The 25,090-nt window shown below is 39.8% G+C and overlaps 1 protein-coding gene across 1 annotated transcript in view; it reads left to right on the top strand.

Annotated features, from left to right (window-relative positions):
* LOC126100436 (protein sidekick-2-like) overlaps positions 1–25,090 on the top strand; it is a 720,869-nt gene that overhangs the window by 409,791 nt on the left and 285,988 nt on the right. The window contains exon 3 of the mRNA XM_049911040.1: positions 19,979–20,112. Coding sequence (XP_049766997.1) covers positions 19,979–20,112 — 134 coding nt within the window. The remainder of the gene's footprint in view (positions 1–19,978; positions 20,113–25,090) is intronic.

Below are 25,090 nucleotides of genomic sequence, written 5' to 3'. Positions count from 1 at the left end.
TACTATGTATGACCTGTATGCATTCGCTATACTCCAAGTAAAACGCGCTGGCTTGTGATGATAATGTTGTCTGCAACGTGGGAATCTGCAACGTGGGAACGGCATTTGTTACTGCAAATAACGTTCAAGGAACGATGTATAGAGACATCGAACTCTATATCTTGGCGTTTTGAGAATTATTTCAGTAATGATTTCCTTCATCAAACACCATTTTCGGAGGGCAGATGGTAGTGCATAGTATTCTACATTACAAAAATACAACTGACGTTATTGACTGCCTATGACAGTCTTTGTTTAGTTGCGATTTTAGGACTAGTTAAAGTTATGTAAAGTAATGTAACGTGAGGAGGAAATTTCTCAGAGTTTACGTCTTGAGCATAGCACTGTATGGTAGTGAAACATGGACTATCGGAAAATCGGAACAAAAGAGAATCTAAGCATTCGAGGTTTGGTGCTACAGACGGATGTTGAAAATTAGGTGGAGTCGTAAGGAATGAGGAGGTTGCGCGCAAAATCGGAGAGGAAAAGAACATGTGGAGAACACTGATACGAGATGGGACAGAACGATAGGACTTCTGTTACGACATCAGGGAATGACTGCCATGGTACTACAGGGAAGTGTAGAGGGCAAAAACTGTAGAATAAGGCGGTGATTGCAATACAACCAGCAAATAATTGAGACTGTAGGTAGCAATGATACTGTGTAATCAACAGCTTGGCACGGGAGAGGAGTTCGTGGCTGGCCATATCAAACCCGTTAGAAGATTGATGACCCAAAATAAATAAATAAATTGAGTTATATTCCGCTGGGACAGATAATGTTTGTTCTTGTCTACATGATAAACGTAACTAAAGCAGTAGTTGAAAAATAATGGCTGCAGATGTTAACAACATTGTGGCTGCCTGTCAAACATTATTATCGCAGACCTACAGCACATATGTCAACATCCTCATTCCACTCCACATCAGGCATTTCAATCGCAAATCAACAACACATATCACAAAGTTCTCATTCCACTCTACACCTATTATAAATAATAATGGTGAAGAAATAATGCCTAATTCTCGTAGAAGATCCCAAATGAGACTGAAAGTGACTCAGACAAGAGGCTATCAAGGCAACACAAAATACACAAGACAATACCTCCATGAAACTAGTTTTACGATCCAAGCATGCTCCCATGTACAACACTATGAAGTTCACACAGTAGTACTTAGCTGAACATTACAAATAAGAGAACAACGGAAATATATAAAACTCCTTAGCATTAATCAAAAAACTACAAGTTACACACGTCCCACAAACTATAAAACTCATTTCCTTTGATGTCCAGGACACGTATACTTCAGTCCAACTTAGTGGTACAATTAGTATTATTAAAGAGCAACTTACAGAAGCCCCAGAAATCCTCACAGATGCAAAACGAAAAACTTAACCACATTAAACTTAACAATTCATGCTATTTACAGACCAGAGCCTCAAAATTGAAGTTCACTCCCATATATACAGAGAAATGTATTGGTGTACACACTGAAAATTTTCTGAAAATTTTATTCAGAAGTAATAGAAACAAAACTACAAAGTCTTATACTACCACATTAATGTATATGACATCATATACTTCATACATAAACCAAAAGAACTTATAAATAATTTACAGATGCATATAAATAAAACATACCGCAGTATTATATCACTGTGGCAATCGAAACAGATTAAGTACATGACATTCAATTTGAAACCAAACAAAACCCACAACATCAACATTTTCAGAAAAAGAACTACAGAAATAATAATACACAGGAAATCAAACCACCCACAGTCTCAAGAAACAGCATCTACCAAACACATAGTATACACACAGGCAGGCTACCTTCAATTAAAAATAACAATCATAAAGACATATATCTTATCAGCATGTAAGTAGGTTCTTTAGGTTTTTATGTTGGTAACGTCACGTAGCGCTCTGTATGAAAATCACTGACTGTGCTGTGTGCAGTCAGTGCCTGGTTTGCATTGTTGGAATTTGCTATTGTAGTGTTGGGAAGTTGAATGTGAACAGCGCGTAGTGTTTCGCAGTTGGAGGTGAGCCGCCAGCAGTGGTGGATGTGGGGAGAGAGATGGCGGAGTTTTGAGAGCGGATGATCTGGACGTGTGTCCATCAGAGACAGTAAATTTGAAGGCTGGATGTCATGAACTGATATATATATATATATATATATATATATATATATATATATATATATATATATATATATATATATATATATGACTACAGTAGTTAGAATCTTTTTTATTTAGCTGGCAGTATTGGCGCTCGCTGTATTGCAGTAGTTCGAGTAACGAAGATTTTTGTGAGGTAAGTCATTCATGAAAGGTATAGGTTATTGTTAGTCAGGGCCATTGTTTTGTAGGGATTATTAAAAGTCAGATTGCATTGCACTAAAAATATTGTGTGTCAGTTTAGTGTTGATCAGAATAAATAAAGAGAGTAATGTCTGAGTACGTTCAGTTTTGCTCAGCTGTTAGAAAAGCAAATAATTTAAGAGGTTTATCAGCACAGTCATTCATAAATTACTCTAAGGGGACATTTCAAGCAGTTTAGCACAGAGGAATGGATACAACAACAAGACATCTTAGCACCAGTCCCGTGGTGTCACACACATCTCATCGATCTCCCTTCCCTACTTCCTCCACCCGCCCCCCCACATTCCCTTCACAAAAACAGCCTTCCTTGCTGCAGGTGCCGCGCGGGACTAGCCGAGCGGTCTCAGGCGCTCCAGTCGTGGGCTGTGCGGCTGGCCCCGGCGGAGGTTCGAGTCCCTCCCTCGGGCATGGGTGTGTGTGTTTGTCCTTAGAATAATTTAGGTTAAGTAGTGTGTAAGCTTAGGGACTGATGACCTCAGCAGTTAAAGTCCCATAAGATTTCCCACACATTTGAACTTTTTTTTTCTTGCTCCCTTTGTGAGTGTTGTGTATTAAACTGGGGACCTAGGAACGACAGAGGGGCTTCGTCCCCCGATAGCCCTCATTGGTTCACAACCCCACTACAGTCCATAGCAGTCTAGGCACCCTACTGCAGTGCCACACCGAACCTCGTGTTATTGTGCTGTTCGGCCCCAATCAACCCTCCTGGGAACGTATCATACTAGGCGAGTGTAACCCCAAATGTTTACGTCACAGAGTAATTATGGTGTACGCGTAAGTGGAGACAGTGGTTGCTCAGCAATCGCCGACATAGTGTAACTGAGGCGAAATAACGGAAACCAGCCCGCATACGTCGAGGTAGATGGAAAACCGCCTTAAAAACCATCCACAGACTGCCCGGTACTCCGGACCTCGACACGGGCACCTCGACACGTGGACCGACAGGCCTTTCCACTTGGGAAGCAGTGCGTTAGACCGCTCGGCTAGCCGGGCGGTCTTCCTTGCTTCTTACTTGTGCAACAGTTACATCTGCGACAGTTTAGCTGTCGATATGAACTCCAAGTTTAGAACAAAAATAATGATTTTTGATATTTTCGTATGGTTCAAATGCTCAAAATTCCCGTGTGTGAACTCTGGACTTCGCACTACACTGTGCTATATATTCTTGTCACAGCAGCGTTTGCTTATTCGCCCATTCCGCGCTAAGCAGGGAGTGCTATACACGCGGTTCTTTCTGCGAAAAAAATGATAACTTAAATATTTAAAAAAAATACTTGCAGTGCGCCAGTAACAGATAAAATTTAGGCAGTGTATTTCTTTCAGTGTATTCTCCCCGTGTGAAAAACTTAAGGGTAGGTTTCACCATTTCGCATTCATCAGTTCATTTGTTCTATCTGATTGGTTGAACATTTGACCAATGTTACCCAGAAAAATAACACTCATTTCACACGCTCCTTGCCGTTGTTCACGTAGTCCATACACTTTAGTAGCGAGTGACACATAAAAAATAATTTCCGACTTTTCGAACGGCTTCGTACTGCAACCGCCCTCCCCCCCTTCCCCCGCTTCCCCCTCCCTCATCCCACCGGGGAATGTCTATACCAGGCAAGTGTAACCCTAAATGTCTGCGTGCTAGAATAATGATGGTGTACTTGTACGTGGAGACAGTGTTTGCGCAGCAATTGCTGACATAGTGTAACAGGCGGATACCGGGAACCAGCCGGCATTCGCCGAGGCAGATGGAAAACCGCCTTCAAAACCACCGGACCTTGACACTAAACAGCCGGGCGGATTCGTGCTGGGGACCAGCACGCCTTCCCGCTCGTTAAATCCCTTTACTTGCAAATAGTTAAAATGCGAAATAAAGCTACCAATTGTTTGCAACGTTACCAGATTTAGAATTTTATGACAAAGCACATACTTCTCATAAGAGCTATGTCGTAAACATATAAAGTAAACAATAACATAAGTAAACAAGAACATATTCTCGAACCCGCTCGTTGTATAATGTTTAAAATTTGTAGTCCCAAAACTTCAATCCAATCAAAAACAAACAACAAGTCATACAATCCATTTTAGAATTTGATATATTATCATCTCCATTAAAATGATTCGTTGAACGTTATCTGCAATAATAGATGATTCAACTCTACACAAGTGAAGCATCTATCGCCAAAACTCAAGGCGTTTTACTTGGAATATGGAAGCTTAATAACGTAAAACTGTACTACGCTCACAAATACTTTTAAATATACCGAAACAAAACGTATGTTACTGATTTAGGTATGCTTATGATTGTACCTTCAATTTGTTTCTTCGTATTATGTCAAAATACGAAATAAAGCCAACTTGATCATTACGCTGGCATAAGTTTATGACGCCCACAACGGGAACACACATTCGTTTGGGCAGACAAGCTCACAATACCTTCTTTAAACACACAATGTATAGCAAATTAAGATTATATTACACACTCTAAGTCCTTTCAATAATAAATTTCATCGTTTTAGTTGTCCAGGTGCATAAAGGAACAGGCTTTTGCAATCATTCCAATATGTCCGACACCATGAAGAGATTATGCAATGACCAACGTCTCTGGCCGAGCATGATGTTATTCCCCAGCTACCTTTTCAGTAGGAAATTCTCTGATGGACTTATTTCCAAAAAAGTGGGCATGGTTAAGAAGATATTGCTCTGATATGCCAGGAATATCTTTCTTTTCTGGTCATCAGTCTACTGATTGGTTTGATGCGGCCCGCCACGAATTCCTTTCCTGTGCTAACCTCTTCATCTCAGAGTAGCACTTGCAACCTACATCCTCACTTATTTGCTTGACGTATTCCAATCTCTGTCTTCCTCTACAGTTTTTGCCCTCTACAGCTCCCTCTAGAACCATGGAAGTCATTCCCTCATGTCATCTTCTACCTTCTCCTTATCAGTGTTTTCCACATATTCCTTTCCTCTCCGATTCTGCGTAGAACCTCCACATTCTTTACCTTATCAGTCCACCTAATTTTCAACATTCGTCAATAGCACCACATCTCAAATACTTCGATTCTCTTCTGTTCCGGTTTTCCCACAGTCCATGTTTCACTACCATACAATGCTGTACTCCAGAGGTACATCCTCAGAAATTTCTTCCTCAAATTAAGGCCGTAATTTGATACCAGTAGACTTCTCTTGGCCAGAAATGCCTTTTTTGCCATAGCGAGTCTGCTTTTGATGTCCTCCTTGCTCCGTCAGTCATTGGTTATTTTACAGCCGAGGTAGCAGAATTCCTTAACTTCATTGACTTCGTGGCCATCAATCCTGATGTTAAGTTTCTCGCCGTTCTCGTTTCTATTGCTTCTCATTACCTTCGTCCTTCTCCGATTTACTCTCAAACCATACTGTGTACTCATTAGACTGTTCATTCCGTTCAGCAGATCATTTAATTCTTCTTCACTTGCACTCAGGATAGCAATTTCATCAGCGAATCCTATCATTGATATCCTTTCACCTTGTATTTTAATTCCACTCCTGAACCTTTCTTTTATATCCATCATTGATTCCTCGATGTACAGATTGAAGAGTAGGGGCGAAAGGCTACAGCCTTGTCTTACACCCTTCTTAATACGAGCACTTCGTTCTTGATCGTCCACTCTTATTATTCCCTCTTGGTTGTTGTACATATTGTATATGACCCGTCTCTCCCTATAGCTTACCCCTACTTTTTTCAGAATCTCGAACGTCTTGCACCGTTTTATATTGTCGAACGCTTTTTCCAAATCTACAAATCCTATGAAAGTGTCTTGATTTTTCTTTAGCCTTGCTTACATTATTAGCCGTAACGTCAGAATTGCCTCTCTCGTCCCTTTACTTTTCCTAAACGCAAACTGATCGTCACCTAGCGCATTCTGAATTTTCTTTTGCATTCTTCTGTATATTATTCTTGTAAGCAGCTTCGATGCATGAGCTGTTAAGCTGATTGTGCGATAATTCCAGGATTATACTCAGCTGTATTTGGGATAAATGTGTGTAAGCCAGGTAGCTTAGAGAGCGTCTAACTGGCCAGAGAAAGAGACGAGGGGAATGCGGAGTTATAGGGGATGTGGGCAGTGGCTTGGCAAGGGTGTGGCTGAGGAAAGATGTAGAGCACGATGGCACTTTGCATTTGCCCTAGCATATAGGTAACCCAACAATCAAACTGCAAATTTGATCCAAAGAGTATTTCTTTCATCACATGGTACAAATAGCAAATTACTCTCCTACTACTAAGCAAAGGCAACACGTTTTCACGGTGCAGAATCAGAGACGCTCTCAATCCTGAGAACTTGAAATACTGACCACGTCGACTGTCTGGTCACTTACAGACTGAAAGATTCGTATTGTCATGACTTCCGTGTGAAAACCTAAATGGTAGTAGCTTTTTTCAGTTAATTCCCAACTACACCATTATCTTGATAAGGAACACTACCTTTGCTGTCCCTTATAAAAACATCTACAAAAAGCTAAACCTTTCAATTATAAGGCACATTTAATAGTACAACATTGATACATGTCAAGAAAAGCAATGGCCCCAGAACAGAACCCCATGGCACATCTACTCTTTCCTGCCTGTTGGCACTGGAGGAAAACCTTCTGCGTTATAATTTCCAGATGCGAAATGAACCATTTCCAAGCTCTTCCATGATGCCATTACGGTCCAGGGAGGTCCAGCTGTATTTAAACTGTTTCACAAGTGTTCAGAGAGACAATCTATTAACGTCCCGAATTTACGTCCTGTACAGTTTTCGTTAATATGGAAGCAGACGTAGGAAACAACTGAACGATCAAATGTCAGCTCGAGTAAAGGACTACAGCGCTAAACTGCAGTTCTTGTCCGGTGGGACTGTGTATTTCTGCCGGTGGCGATAAGGATCTAAATGCGGCCGAGCAGGGCGTGCGTTGCGTCGTGCTGTTGCTATCGCTCGCTGGGATCGCCGACCATGCCGGCATTCGTATGTAATAAACAACGTTGCTGGCAGCATTATGGTCTCTGCAGGTGCAATTCAGCGGCCGGCCTCTGAGCGTTACATGATTCCGTCTCCGTTTCGAGCATAAAAATGAAATTACAGGAGAGCTTCCTCGCTTCCGGAGGTTCTAACTGCGCACGTCGTTAACGTCGTTGCCTCGCTGGTGTTCGCTGCTTGGAATGGATGTGGTTTTTTGCAGAATTCCTAAGGTGGACAACGCCTACAGTCAGAGAAACGGTTTCCGTGCTGCCGCTTGTTTCTTGCGGTAGCTGGTATACGTAGTTGTTATCTAGGATACTTTACTAGCGTTATTGTAATGTAAAAGTGCGATACTGAAGCTGAAATTAGTTTTGGCACGTTACTGTTCTGTCCAGAATAAGAGATAAACAAACAGCAAATCTTATTAAACGTCTCTCCGGAAGTTTACTGTGCTCCACGATGCAACAAAATCACGCCGAGGCAGAGTAGTGATACCAGGATATTATTGTTTCCTCCAAAAAGGTCATGGAAATTGTTGGTACTCAGTTACTGAACATTTACTGTTCAACAGTAAAGCTATAGGAAAGCATTTTTAGCGCAGAGATACCGAAACGAACGAAGGTAATACCTGTGCAACGCTAGATAACGATACAGATATGTCTAATAAATATATCGATACAATACTAGTTCTTTCGTTTACAAAACATATTTTCTTTCTGTGTGGTTTTGGATCCGTATTGACGTTTGGAAAACCATATTAGAGCTTTTGTTTTCCATTTTATATTATTGCCTCCATATTTTGTAAGTGCCTTTCTTGCCAGTTATCTGAAGAAATTAATTATACCAGGTACCAAAGGCTCAATTTATTCCCAGAAAACACCAATAATTAAAAAAATCTCTTACAAAGAAGTACATGCAAAAATGGCCTAAAATATTTATTACAAAATATGTTCAAGATTTTTATATTTTTTTTACATAAAGGTTATATAGGTTGTACTGTAACGATACTACAGCTGAACGACATTGCTGCACGGTGATGTCGTTGTATTGCTTCTGTATCTCTGAAGCTGGTACGTAGAGGAGTCGTAAAAACAACTTAGTCTACTTCATCTTGTTAATGGTGGAATGACGAGGAGAGGCTAGATTGTAGCTTATCTCTATTGCACCCACGTGAAATGCATTCATAAAATTATGTCGTTGTACAAGAAGTGTCATCGGTCAAGATTTGTTTTGTCAGATGTATAAAATATATAAAAGTGGAACTTTAAAAAGTGTTTAATTCTAGAACATTTCAAGTTTACCTATTAGCAATTTTTCGTAACTAAACAGTACTACATTATAGATGTAATCGTTTGATGAATGGATTATGCCAAAACATCGGGTCCACGAAGAGTTAGATTTTTTTCTGAACCGTGAGAAACCCTGGATTCTCTCACCGAGCACACACCTCTTTCTGTTACAGGACAACGGGCTGTAACACATAGTTTGACGTCAAGAGAAATAACATGACTATCACTCTTTAACTGATGACTTTATCAATAAACAACTTTGGACGTCGTAGATTCGCAATGCATATCCTGCAAAGTGTAAAAATCACATCTATATTCATTTCTTCACGCAGAAGTGCAGTTAAATCCAATTGAGACCGTTGATCGCTTTTATCTTTAAGAGGGCTGTGGGATCGGATTGTTTAGAATGGGCAGTGTAAATAGATAGCAATATCAGTATTTCTTGAACGATTCACAGTCTTAAAAGGAGGGATTTGGAAATCTGTAAAAAATAAACTTATACAAAAACGATAACTGAGAAAAATTCTCGGTGGTGTACAATGTATTTTCTTCAGGAACTGATAACACTTGTTTTCCGATGTATTTGTGTCCCAGTAGATACACTACATCCGTCGTATGCTTATCGACAAAGTGCCTCATATTCATGTGTGAATGCCAAATCTCCGTATTAACAACTTCGAAACGGCCGCTTAAATGACACATAATTTAAAGCTCAAGTTCAGTCCCTGAGTCTTCGTTTAACGCAAGGGGAGTATGTCTTAGGCAATCGGTCAGTGCTTTCTCATCAGTTTACGAAAGGCATTCGTTTCAAATGTTCAAACGTGTGTAAGTTCCTAATGGACCAAACTGCTAAGATCATCGGTCCCCAGACTTACACAGTACTTAAACTAAGTTATGCTAAGAACTACACACATTCTCGTGCCCGAGAGAGGACTCGAACCTCCGGTGGGAGGGGCCGCGCAATCCGTGACATTGCACCTCTAATCTCGTGGCTACTCCGAGCGGCTGCATTCCGTTCAATTACGAGGGAGTGTTATAGGAACGCTACATATGTCCTGCAAGTTCGTGTGATAGAAAAGAACTCCATGAGCTATAGGGAATTATTCTAATAAAAGACAACTAGGGACATACTCTTTTCTTCTGGCCGACGGTTGTACACTGTATCCGGTGAAAATACACAGTATGTACCTTTAAAGTAGCATAATTTGCCCATTCGGTATTGGGATGACATTACGACCTCTTAGTCACGATTAAAATATCATGAAGGAAAGTCTCTTCACCGATAACGATAAAGGATAGCCTATCCGCCAATTTGTCTGACAACCGTCCAAAAACAGATATGAAAAAGGATGTTCTGATACAAGCGTTACAGATAAAAAACTAGTTTGTACAGCTCACGTAATGGCGTGTGTGAGGCAGAAAACAAAGTGGAGTGACATACAATTTTAACTAACTTAAGGAAGTCACCACACAAAGAGGCGAAGAAAAGTAAAACTCATATATATCAACCATAAGATTGTAATGAAATCTACACACATTTTGGACCTCGAATAAATTTTACTTACAGAAAACATAACGGCAACGCACGAATACCAGCAAAAGCCGTAAAACTCCAGGCCTCGTCCGGTTTCGGGCGCCGATAAGGCATTACGAACGCTGTGAATTGTTAATGCGCTGCTGTTCCAGCGTTTGTTTATGGCGTCATATTTTTGCGGAAGCGGAATTTCATCGATAGCCGTCATAAAAATCAAGTGCTGTACGATCATCAGCTGAAATGGGAAACTGGGTTAAAGCCTGAGCTGCCCATTGTTCTGTTGGCCGCTGCAGTCTGCTTCCCCGCAATGTAAATATGCATATGTCTTACAAGATAATACCATACGATAGAAAGGATCACGTATGACTGGATATTCACGGTGTAACAAATGGCTTGGTTTCCTACCACATACTTCAAGCAGGTACGTGAATTAGTGTGTTCTGTTTTCTGAATATCAATAAGTAATGAACAAGTTTGTAATAATTAAGTGGAATTTTCTGTGACGGCGCAGGTCATGTAACGGTGTCTATTTGTGAATGTTTGGAGCATAATTTACCCTTAAACTTTCAGTGTCATGGTTACAACAATAATCCACATGGTTTAGCGTTCCGGTTTTACATGTTTATTAATGTCACTTCCTTTCATTTTATTTAAATACTGAGAGGAGGTAGCGGGGTACACTTGTATCTGGCATCTGAATATTGTAACGATAATAACTTAAATTAAAATGAAACTATTACATTATAAGCGATTCATGTCTCTAATGAGCTCTATAAAGCGGATCGCTGACTGTCCACGACCGCAGAGCCAAAGATGTTTTGGAAAGACAAATTTAGCTTCGAAATCACTTTCACTATTGAATTGGTCAGTGTTAGTAATTCACCCAATTTAGTACCGCCTCCCTGTCCACTTCATATGTTTTTCAAAAACATTGAATTTTTCTTAAATGTTTTCATTTATCAGCCAAAAGAATTTCATGTACATTGCAAAGTAATACGGCCAGTATTGCATACCACTGAGCCTGTAGCTAGTACATTTTATTGTTCTTCGTGAGAGACCAGAATATACCGCGATCCACCGTTGCTGTCTTAGAGGTAAGATAATGTTATTTATTTGTTGTGTGCAAAGTTACCAGTTCCGAACAGGGCCAGAGGATTCAGAGCCTAATGGGGTAAATGATGTATTTTGCAGTGAAAGCATTTCTTTCGGTATTGGGAGTTGCATTGCCCAATCAGTTCGTATAAAGTTTTAGCTGACAATAACACAGAATAATTATTCCGCTTCCAGTAACAACATGCTACACGATAACTCCAGTTTTGTATGCTTTCCCAGTTGCGGCATTAATTCAATGTATTACAAAGAAGATTTCTTAAAGAACGTTACATTACTTATGAAATAAAACTTGCTCCGATATTTAATCAGAATCAACAACATATCAATCTGATGTATCCATTGATAAGTTCGTATAATTAAAATAGAAAATATATTAGCGGTGACACGTGAGCTGTAAGTGTCCTCTAACAGATAAATTTTGAATCATGAAATAAGAAAATCTTGTGTAAAAGGAATCCAAATTACTATAACACCACAAATGGGTTGTTAAGTGTAGCACTTCTGCTTAACGAATTGTTACTGTTGTGTCTTAAATACATCTCTCCGGTATGTGTGACTGTGCTGAGCGTGTGTAATGTTTGGTGTCTTGTTTGTTTCGGGTAATGATGAGGGAAGAAACATTGTGCCAGCACACAGCCTACTCATCTAGAAAAGCACGGCAACGGAATTTAATATCACCCATGGGACAGGCGGGAATTTTAAAAATGAACTCAGAACATTACACGAAGTCTGGTTACCAGAAGAGTAGGCCACACCTTGACGACCAGTGAACCGAAATGAATGTCAGTGTCTCTTCCACCACCCGTATTCAAGTCAGATGCGTCGGAGTCCATCACCAGTAAGTGAGTATGTGTTAATGGAAGCGAGTACCTGCGTACATGGTTGTCAGTAGCAGAATCGCGTATTAGTGTCTACTCTGAACTGCGTATTAATGTCAATAATAGAAAAAACACACGACAGTCAATACACATTAAATTATCATAAGAATTGTAATAAAAAAGCAAGAATTATTAGGTGTTCCTAAAAACCACACAGCTGTATGAAGATGCTTTGTCCGCAGCTACCGGTATTACATCAGAACACAAGTATCTCAAGTTCACAGTGGCTATATTTTCATAATATAAAGGGACTATCACAGAGTCCAAGTATGCGGTAAGTTAACCAACACAGAATTCAAACCACGCTGATGGACTATCATAATCGAGCACACCCAAAAGATGTTTGCCAAAAGTGTACAAAGTATTACTGTTGAATGAGCTAGACACTGAAAGGCGTCATCCAAAAATTGATAAATAGAACGAAAAACCAGTCCAAGTTGCAAATATCTTATTTTTCATTCGACGACTAATTTCGGGCCGAGACTCAAATTACTCCAGCATGCTGGAAGTTCGCAAAGGTTAATAGTACAGTATAAAACCGAAACGTCGAGAATGACAGAAATATGTATATGATACGGTTTGTTTTCATATTACTGCCACTCTCGATGTTTCGGATTCATAACACAATATTAACTTTTTGACGATATCTTTTGTGCATAGCTGTCTTGGATGACGCCAGAGGCAGTTTGTTACTAAACGTATATTTTCAGTAATGATAGAAAGTGAACTCGCGAGGACTGTACACCTTCCTGGATTTTGCCGGAGTAACTGTTAGTGTGCCCTGTCAGCAAGGCTGGCTGTATTGGTGAGGGAGAGGTCAGTGTGCATCGCCACTGTTGTCTGTACTGAGGCAGAGAGATAAGCCAGCAAGATGTTATAAAGAAAACAATCGGAGACCATACGTGGCTCTGACAGACTTCACAGGTGGCACAGGAATTGCGAGGGTTGTTAGTCCTCACACACTGTTTGGGGGAAAGGATGATCCAGACACACTGCGTTTTGGAAGAAGTGAGTTGTGTCATGAGGCAGTGACAGAATTTCTTGTAGCAGATGATGGCTGGGGGCAATGAAATGACATTGCGAACTACCGTTGTCTACGTCGGCTTGAGTTGGCTGATCACCATGGTGAGCTTAGTGGTGTCCTGGGTGATTCTGCATCCAATGAAAATAGTATTAACATAATGAATATTATGGATGTGAAGCTTTATCAAATGTATCTATCAATTTGAACTCAAAATCTTCATTTATAATCATAGTCCTCATCCCGCTGAGTAAATAGAGAACAGTAACATTTGCAGATTGGGAACTATGGTCAGTATGTTCTCTTTCGCTTTCTGTATGACTACAGAAATAGTTTCAAGGCTCTCGTAAAAGACGGCGAACAGCAATTCCAATATTTCCTCGTATTACTTATGACTGATTATTATATTAATTAAATATTACTAACCCGCTGCCCCAGAGCGTCGTATTGTAAAAAAATAAAATACTATTACTGGGAAATCCAACATTTCGGCCACAGTTAAAGTGGAGTTCTTCTGGTTCAGAAGAAGGCCATTGCAAGTTTGGCCGGAACGTCGGTTCCATTAGTGATACTTAATTTCATTATGACTCGGTAACATACCCAGAGAACTTTCATATTACTAAAACCGTGTTCGTTAAATAGTTATCATCATATCATAACTAAATAAACAATCACCGTCTGCTTCATAACTTTTTGTTTACCGACAACCGTTATCAGTCTGGGTTGCATATGATCTGCTCTGACACCACCAAATGCAGTTTGGCAACGTTGTCAAACTGCACATTGTGGCGCCAAACCTGAAGATGATCTGCAGTACAAACTGAAACTGGTCTTCGGTAAACAAAAAGATATTGTGATCCAGCCGGTTCCGAAGACATGGCATCAGTTATGAAATACCATAACTAGACACAACTCTATCGTTTGTCATTTAGTACACAATAAAAAATCGTAATGAAGAAACTATAATAAAGGAACTCACAAATCAATTTACTTACCTATCAGCAACGTTCATTTTTAGCACTGGAGTCAAGGCATAAATTTCGTACAAGATACACGGTTTTTTACTATGTTGCCTATCCCTATTTCTCTTTTTTAAGCAGTTCAAAATACTCGTATAAATGATGGCAAGTTGTGTATTGTCATTCTTTCACCCTAGAAGACAAACAAATGCCATTCATTTCAACCTGATTCCATTAATAAGTGAGGAATAAATGTCTACAATGAACTACAGCGTTGAAAAATCAATGTCACAAAAAATAACGGCGTTCTTGCAACAAAGGAAACTCGACACAGCAATTAGAAGAGGTCCGTCTGCGAAACAACATTAAGCCGTGAAAGAAAGGAGCAACACAATTTACTGGACCTGGGCCCAGGGCGTTTCCCGGAGCCGCGTGTGAGCTGATCTACGACTCAGATGAAAGAAACGTTGCTGAAAGCCTGTGAAAGTTCCATCCGAAGCGGGAGATGAAGTTCCAGTCAAGTTTAGCACAACTTTCTCCCAGGATTCAAAGCTGAAACGGGCATTAAAGCCTTTCATAAATTTCTTTGATGTTTATAACTCAGTTAGAAAAGTGAACGAATTAAGTAAATACCACCTTATTTACGAGGCCTATGTACGTATACGGAAGACTGTAGGAGTTCCGTAAAAGTTCGAGAAAAAAGAAAAAAACCTTCAACTGATTATAAAACGTATTAATTACATTAAAAAATCTCCGAGCTGTTTTCTTAAGGGATGTTATGTCGCTGCGAATCAAATTAGGGAAGCCCATTAATCTTTCCAGATTTTCAGAAATAAATTCTTTCCCAGTTAGACTCTCCTACAAGAACTGATATCTTCTGTTTTCTATGCCAAATCTCGATGTTGTGTATAATTAATAATAGCATACAAATATCTAGAGGATGAACTGAAGAAGTAACACAAGGAGAAAGTACGACGTCTTAAAAACGAAGCAGCAAGCATTTAACGTATTTTACAGTCATTTGTACTATGAACGCAATAAACACAGTTTTCTTCAAGATCTCTTTATGACAGCTGCGTGAAGAAGGGAACGGCACAAAAATCCAAATGGCTCTGAGCATTATGGGACTTAATATCTGAGGTCATTAGTCCCTTATAACTTAGAACTACTTAAACCTAACTAACCTAAGGGCATCACATACAACCATGCCAGAGGCAGGATTCGAACCTGCGACGGTAGCAGTCGCTTGGTTCCAGACTGAAGGGCACAGAACCGCTCGGCCACACCGGCCGGCGAGAACGGCACAAACCGATATTTTACAAAGGCTGTGTTTTACCTTTAATGAGAGCAGAACCGGTTCTGAATTACTGCAGTATTTCGAGGGCAATCTCAGCAACATATTGAAAGCAGAATACCAACGAATACAAAAATCAGCGGATAGAGATAACATTCCCTTGATTTCTTGTGGGAAACACGAATTCGCTATTATGTAGTATCAACACCAAGATTTTTATGTATTAGGCACGTATTTTTCTGTATCTCATGTCGAGCAAATTCTACATTTATCTGTGGTACAACTATAGCGACACTGTTGTCGTAAATCGACAAATTACGACATTACGAATGACAAAACATTACATTTTAAACAAAAATCAGGTACTGCATTAATTTTTCAGTTGAGAAAATGAATGGCCTTCAGTACTGTTTTTTTAAAAAATTTCCGCTTTGACAACCCCTTTTCATAATTTAGCGAGGGGCTAAATTGGTATTTGGCGATTCCACGTTGAAAGTTCGTACATGAGTAGCAGACATTGTTGTGTCACCTGACTGTCGCTGCTGCAGACGTGAACTTAATGTCGTGAAACTGAAGTTCCAGAATCTGCACGTTATGAGATACATTGACTTTGACGTACTTACGGAGTATACTCCTCTATGCAATGTCCTACTGCATGGTACCCTCGAAGCATTATTAGTTCAGTGACTCTTACGACATACTTCAAGGCTTGTTCACGTCAAAGCACAGTCCTCAAAATGTTGAAGCCTGGTAACGTGGAAACCCAGTGTTTCACCAGTGAGCCACCAGTTGGCACCCATTGCACACGCGAAAACTGTCTTAGTTCATCCACCAATAAAAGCGCACAGTACGGTTCACTCTAAGTTAATCACTGTTCTTCTGCAGCTCACATCGATATTAGTTTGAAAACCAACACACCAGCCACTCGGCCCTATCAGATTTCCTTATCTCTCACGCCGTACCACCCGATTGTTCAGTCTTATTCGGCGAAAACAGGCTCTCGTATGGCAGGGATACATACCGGTACATTGCAACATTTAAGTCCTGTAATATTCTAACCTACTGAAATTTATTGCTAAGCGTAGTGAGCAAACCAAAACAATAAAATATTAATATTGGCTCCGGAAGCTACATATTTAAAAAGTGAGCAGACTGCACTGTTTTACGTGTTTGGTACTTTATCAGTATACATTATCATCTGGCATTAATACTGCCGACGCGAGAAGTCATTAAATTTAATTAAGAGAACAGACGCGCACTCTGTATAATTAGAATACAGATTTGAGGAAGAAATAAGACCAGGTAAAGATAGTAAACGTAAATAGGAAACTGATAGGAAACTGAGGTAAAACCTTTCTGGGTCAATGGGCCGCGTCGTATTTCAAGAACCCAGAAGATTTTACCATCTCTGACAACGGCCACGAAGGCTTCAAACTTGCAGTAAAGAAATTGTGGGTGCAAAACAACGCATCAAAAGCCTATACAAGTTGAACGTCTGTGAATATGTGTGAGAAAACCATAATTATAGGTTACAGTGACTAAAATAGTAACTCTTTGCAAGGTATCGTAGCTAAAAACACAGTTGTTACCCTGGGATACCTCAATCTTGTAAAACGAGAACTGTCTTTGTAACTCAACAAATTATTGTACAGCATCGTTTCTAAACTATTTAATATGATGTACAGAAAATGCCAAGCAGTATCATATCACATTCATAATGCAAATTGAAAGCTGGGTGAAACGAAATACGGAGCGAAGCTTGTGGGTTAGATGGTAACCTTTATTATTAGTTTTAAAAACAAAAGAACATTTACTTCCTGTCACAATACGGGAATAGTGTTCCAAGGAGGGGGCCACAAAAATTCAGAAAATGTGGGAATATAGTTCTTAGGAAAAATTTTTGAAGTAAACAAAATTTCAAATGTTTCCAAGCAATGATTTTTCTCCACTGGAACACGCTATCCTTGGGAAAATAACGACACTGCAACTAGTTTGAATAAATGGCCTTTATATGTTGTCGATTACCTGTCTACTGCTAACATCGGTAAACATAAAGGGCTTTTTATAGTTTCTGTGGAGGAAAAAGAACACAAGTTTGTATATAGAAAATAAAGGGAAACCGACAGATATCTCACACTGCAGGCAGTGTATGCTGCAGTGAAATTTTCTGACAGTACAATGTTCTGTGGAGAACTAGGAATATAGCATTTAACTTGGAACTTTTTTCGAGCTGTGTTCCAACTGAGAGACCCATTCTCACCTCAGAGTGTGATGATATCCTGACCTCCAGACGATTTCTGTGGAATGACAGTATACAGAAGTCGAAACTCTATGCCACGTTAGTCGTAAGTGCAAACTGGCCATTCCTTGCCGTTTTGTAATCAGTAGAGATTCTATACTGCAGGAAAACGGAACTGAAGGCTTTGTCAGCATTTTTAGACTGATGTAAGCTATAATTAGTTCCATACTATCACCTCATTATTTGACGATAATTACAGTGACAGTGGTACCAGTTATAAATCACCAGTTACTACAATGTGGTCTCAGACACGCGGAATAATGGTGACTACCTCCTTAGGTTGTTATACAGCCAAAGGAGATGCAACCGCGTTTTGCCAACCCATGCAAGTTACTAGTGATGTTTCATTTTAATGTGCAAGATGCCATTTAGTTAAAATGCGCTATACTAATATACATATCAACCAGTGTAATTTAAAAATCTGTTAATATCTTACTTTAAAAAAATCCTTGCTCTATTCCTTGTGTTGTATAGCGTATTCTGTATGGTGATTTATCGTTTAAACTTATTGCAATTTAACAAATCCGTTTATAACAACGGTAGTTTACAGAAATTTGTACATACTGGATTCCTGTGGATTCTCTTCCTTGAGAAATTTGATAGAAGATGTGAGTGTATGTGGTTTGTTCTATGTTTGTACGTGAATTATTTCTCACTTTGTTTCACTTTTTTCGTTGGCTTTAATCAATAAAAATGCTCCTTAATTTCTTCATAAGTGTAACGTTCGAAAAGTTATAAAATTATTAATACACCTATCTTTCTGAGGAACAGCCGTAAATGTTAGCTGTGCATTATTTTATTCCACAGTCGTACTACTACGGTATCTAACCAGCATCACAACGTTCTATTGCAATACTTATTTAAATAATTTGGACATTTAATTCCGTACAGAAGTTACAATGTTTGTTTTTAATCTACCTATTTATACTGTGTCGTCCACTACTCTGTCAAACATCAGTTGAGTTTCATTGAAGTCTTGGATAGCGAAATTATTAAGAATGGAATCTGAGTGTTGCTTTCTTACCTAAACTGTTAGACCGATTAATGGCGAAAGTCAAATTTCTGGAATGAAGTTGTAGTCGACTGCGAAAAATAATGTTTGACCCACATAACATCAAACTGTAAATTAGCTTCGAGTGTAATCACTGCAGTAGACGATCGTCGTCATCGTAACATTGAAACTAATGTTTTGTGACGTCCTTCAGTAAAATTATTCTCACTGTGGAACTGATGCATGATACTAGTACTTGCATTTTCACTTTTGCTAATGTGGTTGAATGACGAAGGTTGTCAGAACTTGCTTCTCAGTTATTACAACAGCTAGATGTTTCGGGAAGTGCGCTTTTATACCGATATTTCAAGCAAAGCAATTCTCATTAACGTTAATTTGAATTAACATGTAGCAAATTTAACAGCCTTCATCAGTAGGAAAGGTTATACTCTGCAGTTAGAGAGCTTTCGACGAACCTTAACATTGGATAAAATGTGTGTCAGGTCAAACGTACGAACTATACGGGTTGGTTGGCTAAATACAGAGAATTATTTTTAAGGAACACATTCCATACTGTCGGACACTTGTGGGGTTTGCACACGACTGAGACACTCTTTTCATGGTACGTAGAAAAGTACAAAGAACTACATCAGTACATCAATACAATGTATTAATAAAAGCTGAAAGTCTTGGAAGAAAATTAGCAATCACTTGTTATGAAGCAAATTTTATTGTCCTTTTACATTTACCTATTTTTGAAGTGTTCTGTTTCGTTTCCAAGTGAACAGTCCACAGACCTGTTGATAAAAATAAAATTACTAATCAAAATATAATCTCCGGTACATTACATTGCAATTACACCCCTCTGAAATCAAATGTACAAGAGCGGTGCTGACCATACCGGCTACAAAAATAATCCACACAACTTATCAACAAAATTTACTTGCTACGCAACTGGATAATAAAGTGGTTTCGTATCATCCACGTTTCTCGTATAGCCCGCAAGACAAATGCCACCTCGTGCCGTCTGGTACATCTATATCACACGAATGAAAAATACGTTTTAAACCAAATTAACTATTGTCTGAGAATATTGTTGTTGTAAATACATGTAACCTATAAAGCATTTGTTTTGTGATGGGTAAAAAATATATAAATCAGAATTTAACTCCGATACTCATATCGCTTTATGTTAACAGTTCTGGCGCCGGCGCACCAACATGGGCTGTACACGGGCCCGTTCTTCGACACGAGCATGCCTACCAACATAACGGCGCAACTAGGCACACATGCCTATCTGCCGTGCCGTATCAAGCAGCTCGGAAACAAATCGGTAAGTAAATGGCAACGATATTTGCTCTTGTAATTTTCGAAGCGTATGTCAGTACTTATCTCAGAGTGACTGCATTATCTTGAAGAAAAAATTCACATTTTCCTCCTGTTCCTGCACGTTATGATCCTGGCGTACCAACGTAACTTCCGAAGCTGCTCACGACGCGATTTTTGTCTACCTGGATACAAATCAGACACGCGTCGTCGAAAAGTGTAGGCCATTCAGATATCCCCAAGGCATTTCCTTCAGAATGCACCTACTTTAACACGGTTTTATGCTAATCCACACATGTTTACGTAAAACATACCTGTTACTGTACAGTCTAATAAGTAAGCTAAAATAACTGGATTAATACGATGTAAATTTACATCATCCTTCTATAATTCTTGATTTCAGAGTGTTCCTTGATTAGTTTTATACGTGATTCCTGAATATTTTTTGCGAGGTCATTGACTCTACAAATACAGTAAGACATTTTGTTTACACACCTTAGGGCACGGTTGCTGTTGAAGGCCATCGTTGTTAAAGAACAAGTCAACCAGCCCCAGAAGAAGCAAGCATATTACGAAGGTTTTCCGGAAACTAAGGGTACAAGGCATGTAGCTTTAGCTTAGAATGTCCGTGGGGAAGTTGGGACCAATTCGGTGTAGCGGGAAGCCAGCGGGAGGAAAGAACATTCCCAGCAATCAGTAGCTCTCCGGTTCGTGTAGTGGTGATTATTAGAAATAAACGTTTTCATTCTGGATCCCGCCAAGTGCGAAGGGCATGAATGCAAAAGCATTTGATCGCGAAATTGTTTCAGTTTATGGAGAGGACGTAATGACAAGGCAGCATGTGACAAAATGGGTACGGAAATTCACGATGAAGACATAAGCGGAAGGTCGTCTCTTGTGGCTGATGATGTCTTACAGAAAACTGAAGAACATCTCCCCTATGATCGCCGTTCGACAATTGACGACATGCATGCAGTTTGTCCAAACATTTCACGAACTGTTGTTCATGAAATCGTAACTGATCCAGTAAATTTTCGCAAGTTGTGTGCGCGATGGGTGCCCAAGATGCTGAAGAGCCAGTTTCTTTCGCGAATTTCTTGACCGTTTTGAGAGTGCAGGTCAGGCTTCTCTTAACTCCATAGTGACAGGAGATGAAACTTGGACTTATCGCCATGCTCCAGAGAGCAAACAACAATCAGTGTAATGATGCCATACTCATTCTCCTTCAACCAAAATTTCAGAACTCAGCAAACAGCGAGGAAAATCATGGTGTCAGTGTTTTGGGACAGAACGGGGGTTCTGCCCGTTGAGTTTTTGGAACGATGTGAAACAATAAGTGCTGTAAGATATTGTGAGACCATGAGGAAACTTCGCAGAGCTATACAAAACAAACGTCGCGGGATATTGACAACGGGAGTCTGTCTCCTTCATGACAACTCGCGTCCGCATACCACTCATGTAAAACAAGAGTTTTTGGCTTCGTTTGGTTGATATGTTTGAAGCCACCCATATCACAGCCACCATTTCGCACTTAGTGACTGTAATCTGTTCACTAAATTGTAGTAACAGCTTCGTGGGAAACACTTTTCCAACGACGACGACGAGACGGAAATTGAAGTGAACATCTGGCTGAAAAAGACGGCAGGATATGTCTATGAAACAGGAATCAAAAAACTCGTCCCATTGATGACAAAATGTATTTAGTTAAAAGGTGATTATATGGAAAAACAATGCAAGACCTATATATACCATAACGCATCTAAATTTTATTAAAATTAATTCCGTTTTTCTACTTCAAAAAGTTGTTGCAACCTTGGCTTCCGCATTAAATTCGTACATACATTACTATCCACAGGGGTAAATTAATATTTCTATATTTCCGCTTTGACGATCATGTTTGCTATATTGTCGTGTAGGTAAAAGAGAGCCAAAGACGCAGACTATTGTTGCTAACTAATACTTTGATGCACGTGGTTTGGACTCACATATAAGTTCGTTATTGCTGTCAACCACAGTATCATCAACAATGTCAAGTTACTCTGTCGTCTCTGAGAAATACCAGACTCGGTAGCATGGCCATTTGACAGATACACTCGAACCGAATTATTCTATGTACTAATATTGCAAGGCAGAGGATGCTTACTAAGAATGTTAAGCAGTAGAGGGCGTTTCCTATCGATGTTAGATGACAGAGAGGGCTTCGTAACAATGTTGTGTGGCAGAGAGTGTAGCTTACCGATATTACGTGGTAGATGGTGCTCCTCAGCAAAGTCGGATGGCTGAAAGTGTCCGTGCCAATTTTGCGTACCTGAGACTGTCTTGTAGAAGCACTGCGTTTCAGGTGCAGATGGCAATACATCGTTGCGAGGCGGAGTTCGCTCCGTGGTGACTGCGTGCCTGACATACAAATGATGGGTAGCAAAGGGTACTTCTTCCTGGTGTTTCGTGGTAGAGGGTGCTTTGTACTAATGTTTCGTGGCAGAGGGTGCATCCTGCCGATATTGCGAGGGGGGGGGGCTGGGTTGTTTGGGGGGAGGAGACCTGAGAGCGAGGTAATCGGTCTCATCGGATTGGGGCAGGAAGACGGCCGTGCCCCGCCAAAGGAACCGTCCTGGGATTTGCCTGGAGCGATTTAGGGAAATAACGGAAAACCTAAATCAGGATGACCGGGCACGGGATTGAACCGTAGTCCTCCAGAATGCGAGGCCAGTGTGCTAGCCACTGCGCCACCTCATTCGGTTGCGATACTGCGAGGCAGATGGAGCTTAGTAGGGATGAACGTCGGAAGGGGCAGGGAAAGGTCACACAGGTCTTGTAGCTCGCGATGCACCTGACGCTGGAGTCGGGCGGCCAGCAGTGAAAGGTGACAGGTTAAAAGGCAGGATGAAACCACTTAATCCGACCGGGATTAGCTGCCGTGACCTTCCGGGCTCCAGACATGCGCTCCATCGTTATAACACTAGGATTCTCCTTGGAGTTGTAGCAGTCCATTATTTTACTGCTTTTCTCGCCACATGCCGCCCCCTCTATAGCTAACCAGCTCATAATTCCTATCATTGCCGTAGGACGTCTCTCCAAACGCCAATTACACTGAACAACAAATCCGAAGTGAAAGTGTGTAAATTGCATGATTTTGAGGTATTTATGTTTATTTCAGTATAAAATGGAAAATCATCTCATAAACATCTAGCTCTAATTTAAAAAAAAAATGTAATCTACATTTTTGTATAAATAACTCACTAACTAAACATGCATTCATGTTCCAAGATACAGCATAACAAATTTTAAGTGAATAATTACTTGAATTAGGTAATGTGTTATACATTGAAAAATTTCAGTGCCATTCTGGAAGCACAAAAGTAAAATCTAAAGAAAAATGAAGGTAATATGACACGAATGAAAATACGTTGTAGGTCTACTTTTTACCAAAAGTATGTAAAGCACAAAAGATAATACATAAATTAACTGATCACGAATGAATATAAAGGATTACAAATGTTAAATGTTCCGTGTGTACAGTATATATAGTTACATATTTTGTTCAGAGATAGATCCAGAAGATAACAGTTTTTCGCTTGGATTGACGTTTATACACATACTCGGGAACCTCCCTTATGACAGTCCAGCAGTACTTTGCTAAAATAGTAGGGCTCCACTTTTCGGCATACCTCTTCTCAAATGTGCCAGTACCTTGATGGAATCCCTCCCCATGTTTATCACTTATTGCACCAGAATCTGTATGGAAGAAGTCAAGATGACTATGTAAGAAATGCATTTTCAATGACATGTTGCAACCAAGTTTTTCATAAGATGACAAAATGCTATCTATAATCTCCTTGTAATTAATGGTATTTTTTATAAGAACTGTAAATGCATGCTCCTCATCACCTTGTATGATTCCATCAAAAGTATGGTCTCCAAAACTCTCTGGAAACCGTGGGCCTAGATAGATGTCCTCCTTTACTTTGGTATCATTTAAGTAAGGGAATTTTTGTCTTACGTACTTAAACGCGTCACCATCTTCGTTCATTCCCTTAACTAAGTTTTTCATGAGTCCAAACTTGATGTGCAAGGGCGGGAGCAGAATCATTTCACGGTCTACTAGATGTTCACTCTTAATGTTCTTCATACCTTGTTGAAGAGATTTTCTGGTGGGCCATTGATATTTCCTGTAATGAGATACACGAGCTCAGCTGTCCCATTCACAGAGAAAGCAGCAATATTTAGTACACCCTAACTTCATACCTAATAGCAGTATTACCACTTTCAAGTCACCATAAAGCTACCATTGAGATTCATTATACTTGATGGCTTCTAGTAAAATTTTAGTGTTTTTTTATGACTCTATCATATCCACACTATACCAAACTGGAATGGAAGGAAGCTCATTACCAATGTACAAAAGCACTGCTTTTAAGTTAAACTTTGACGAATCAGTACAGGGTCTCCATTCATTAGGGCTGTAATTAATTCTGAGGGCCTTCATTAGACTATTTATGTCCACACATACCAAAGACTATCTTGCATGTAAGAAAAAGGAGTGAATTGTTGCTCCCTTCTGCGATAGAATGCAACATTTACATTGCTTTCCACAAAACTGCGCTGCTGCAATCTTGATGCTAACATCTCAGCCTTAGCTTTAGAGAGCTCCAAATCTCTAATGAGATCACTTAACTCATATTGGGATAAATTTTGTGGATCGTCAGTTGATTATGTACTTGAAAGAAACCCTGTATCTTGTGATGTACATGGTTCAGGACATTCATAATCCCCATCAGAAGTAATCTCGTACTCTGTCGGTGGTTCAGGTACTGGCAATCCATCCCTATGTAGAACTGGACGTATGACAGATGGAATGTTGGGACAGATCACTGTCCGCTTCTTCTTCTTCGATATTCCCTCCTTGATAGGAAAAAATATACAAAAGTAGCAGTCACTGATATGGTTAGTTGGCTCACGCCATATCATAGGCACTGCAAAGGGCA

The sequence above is a fragment of the Schistocerca cancellata genome, chromosome 9, assembly GCF_023864275.1.
Source record: "Schistocerca cancellata isolate TAMUIC-IGC-003103 chromosome 9, iqSchCanc2.1, whole genome shotgun sequence".
NCBI classification, from domain to species: Eukaryota; Metazoa; Arthropoda; class Insecta; order Orthoptera; family Acrididae; genus Schistocerca; species Schistocerca cancellata.
This window is presented reverse-complemented; position numbering and strand designations above follow the sequence as displayed.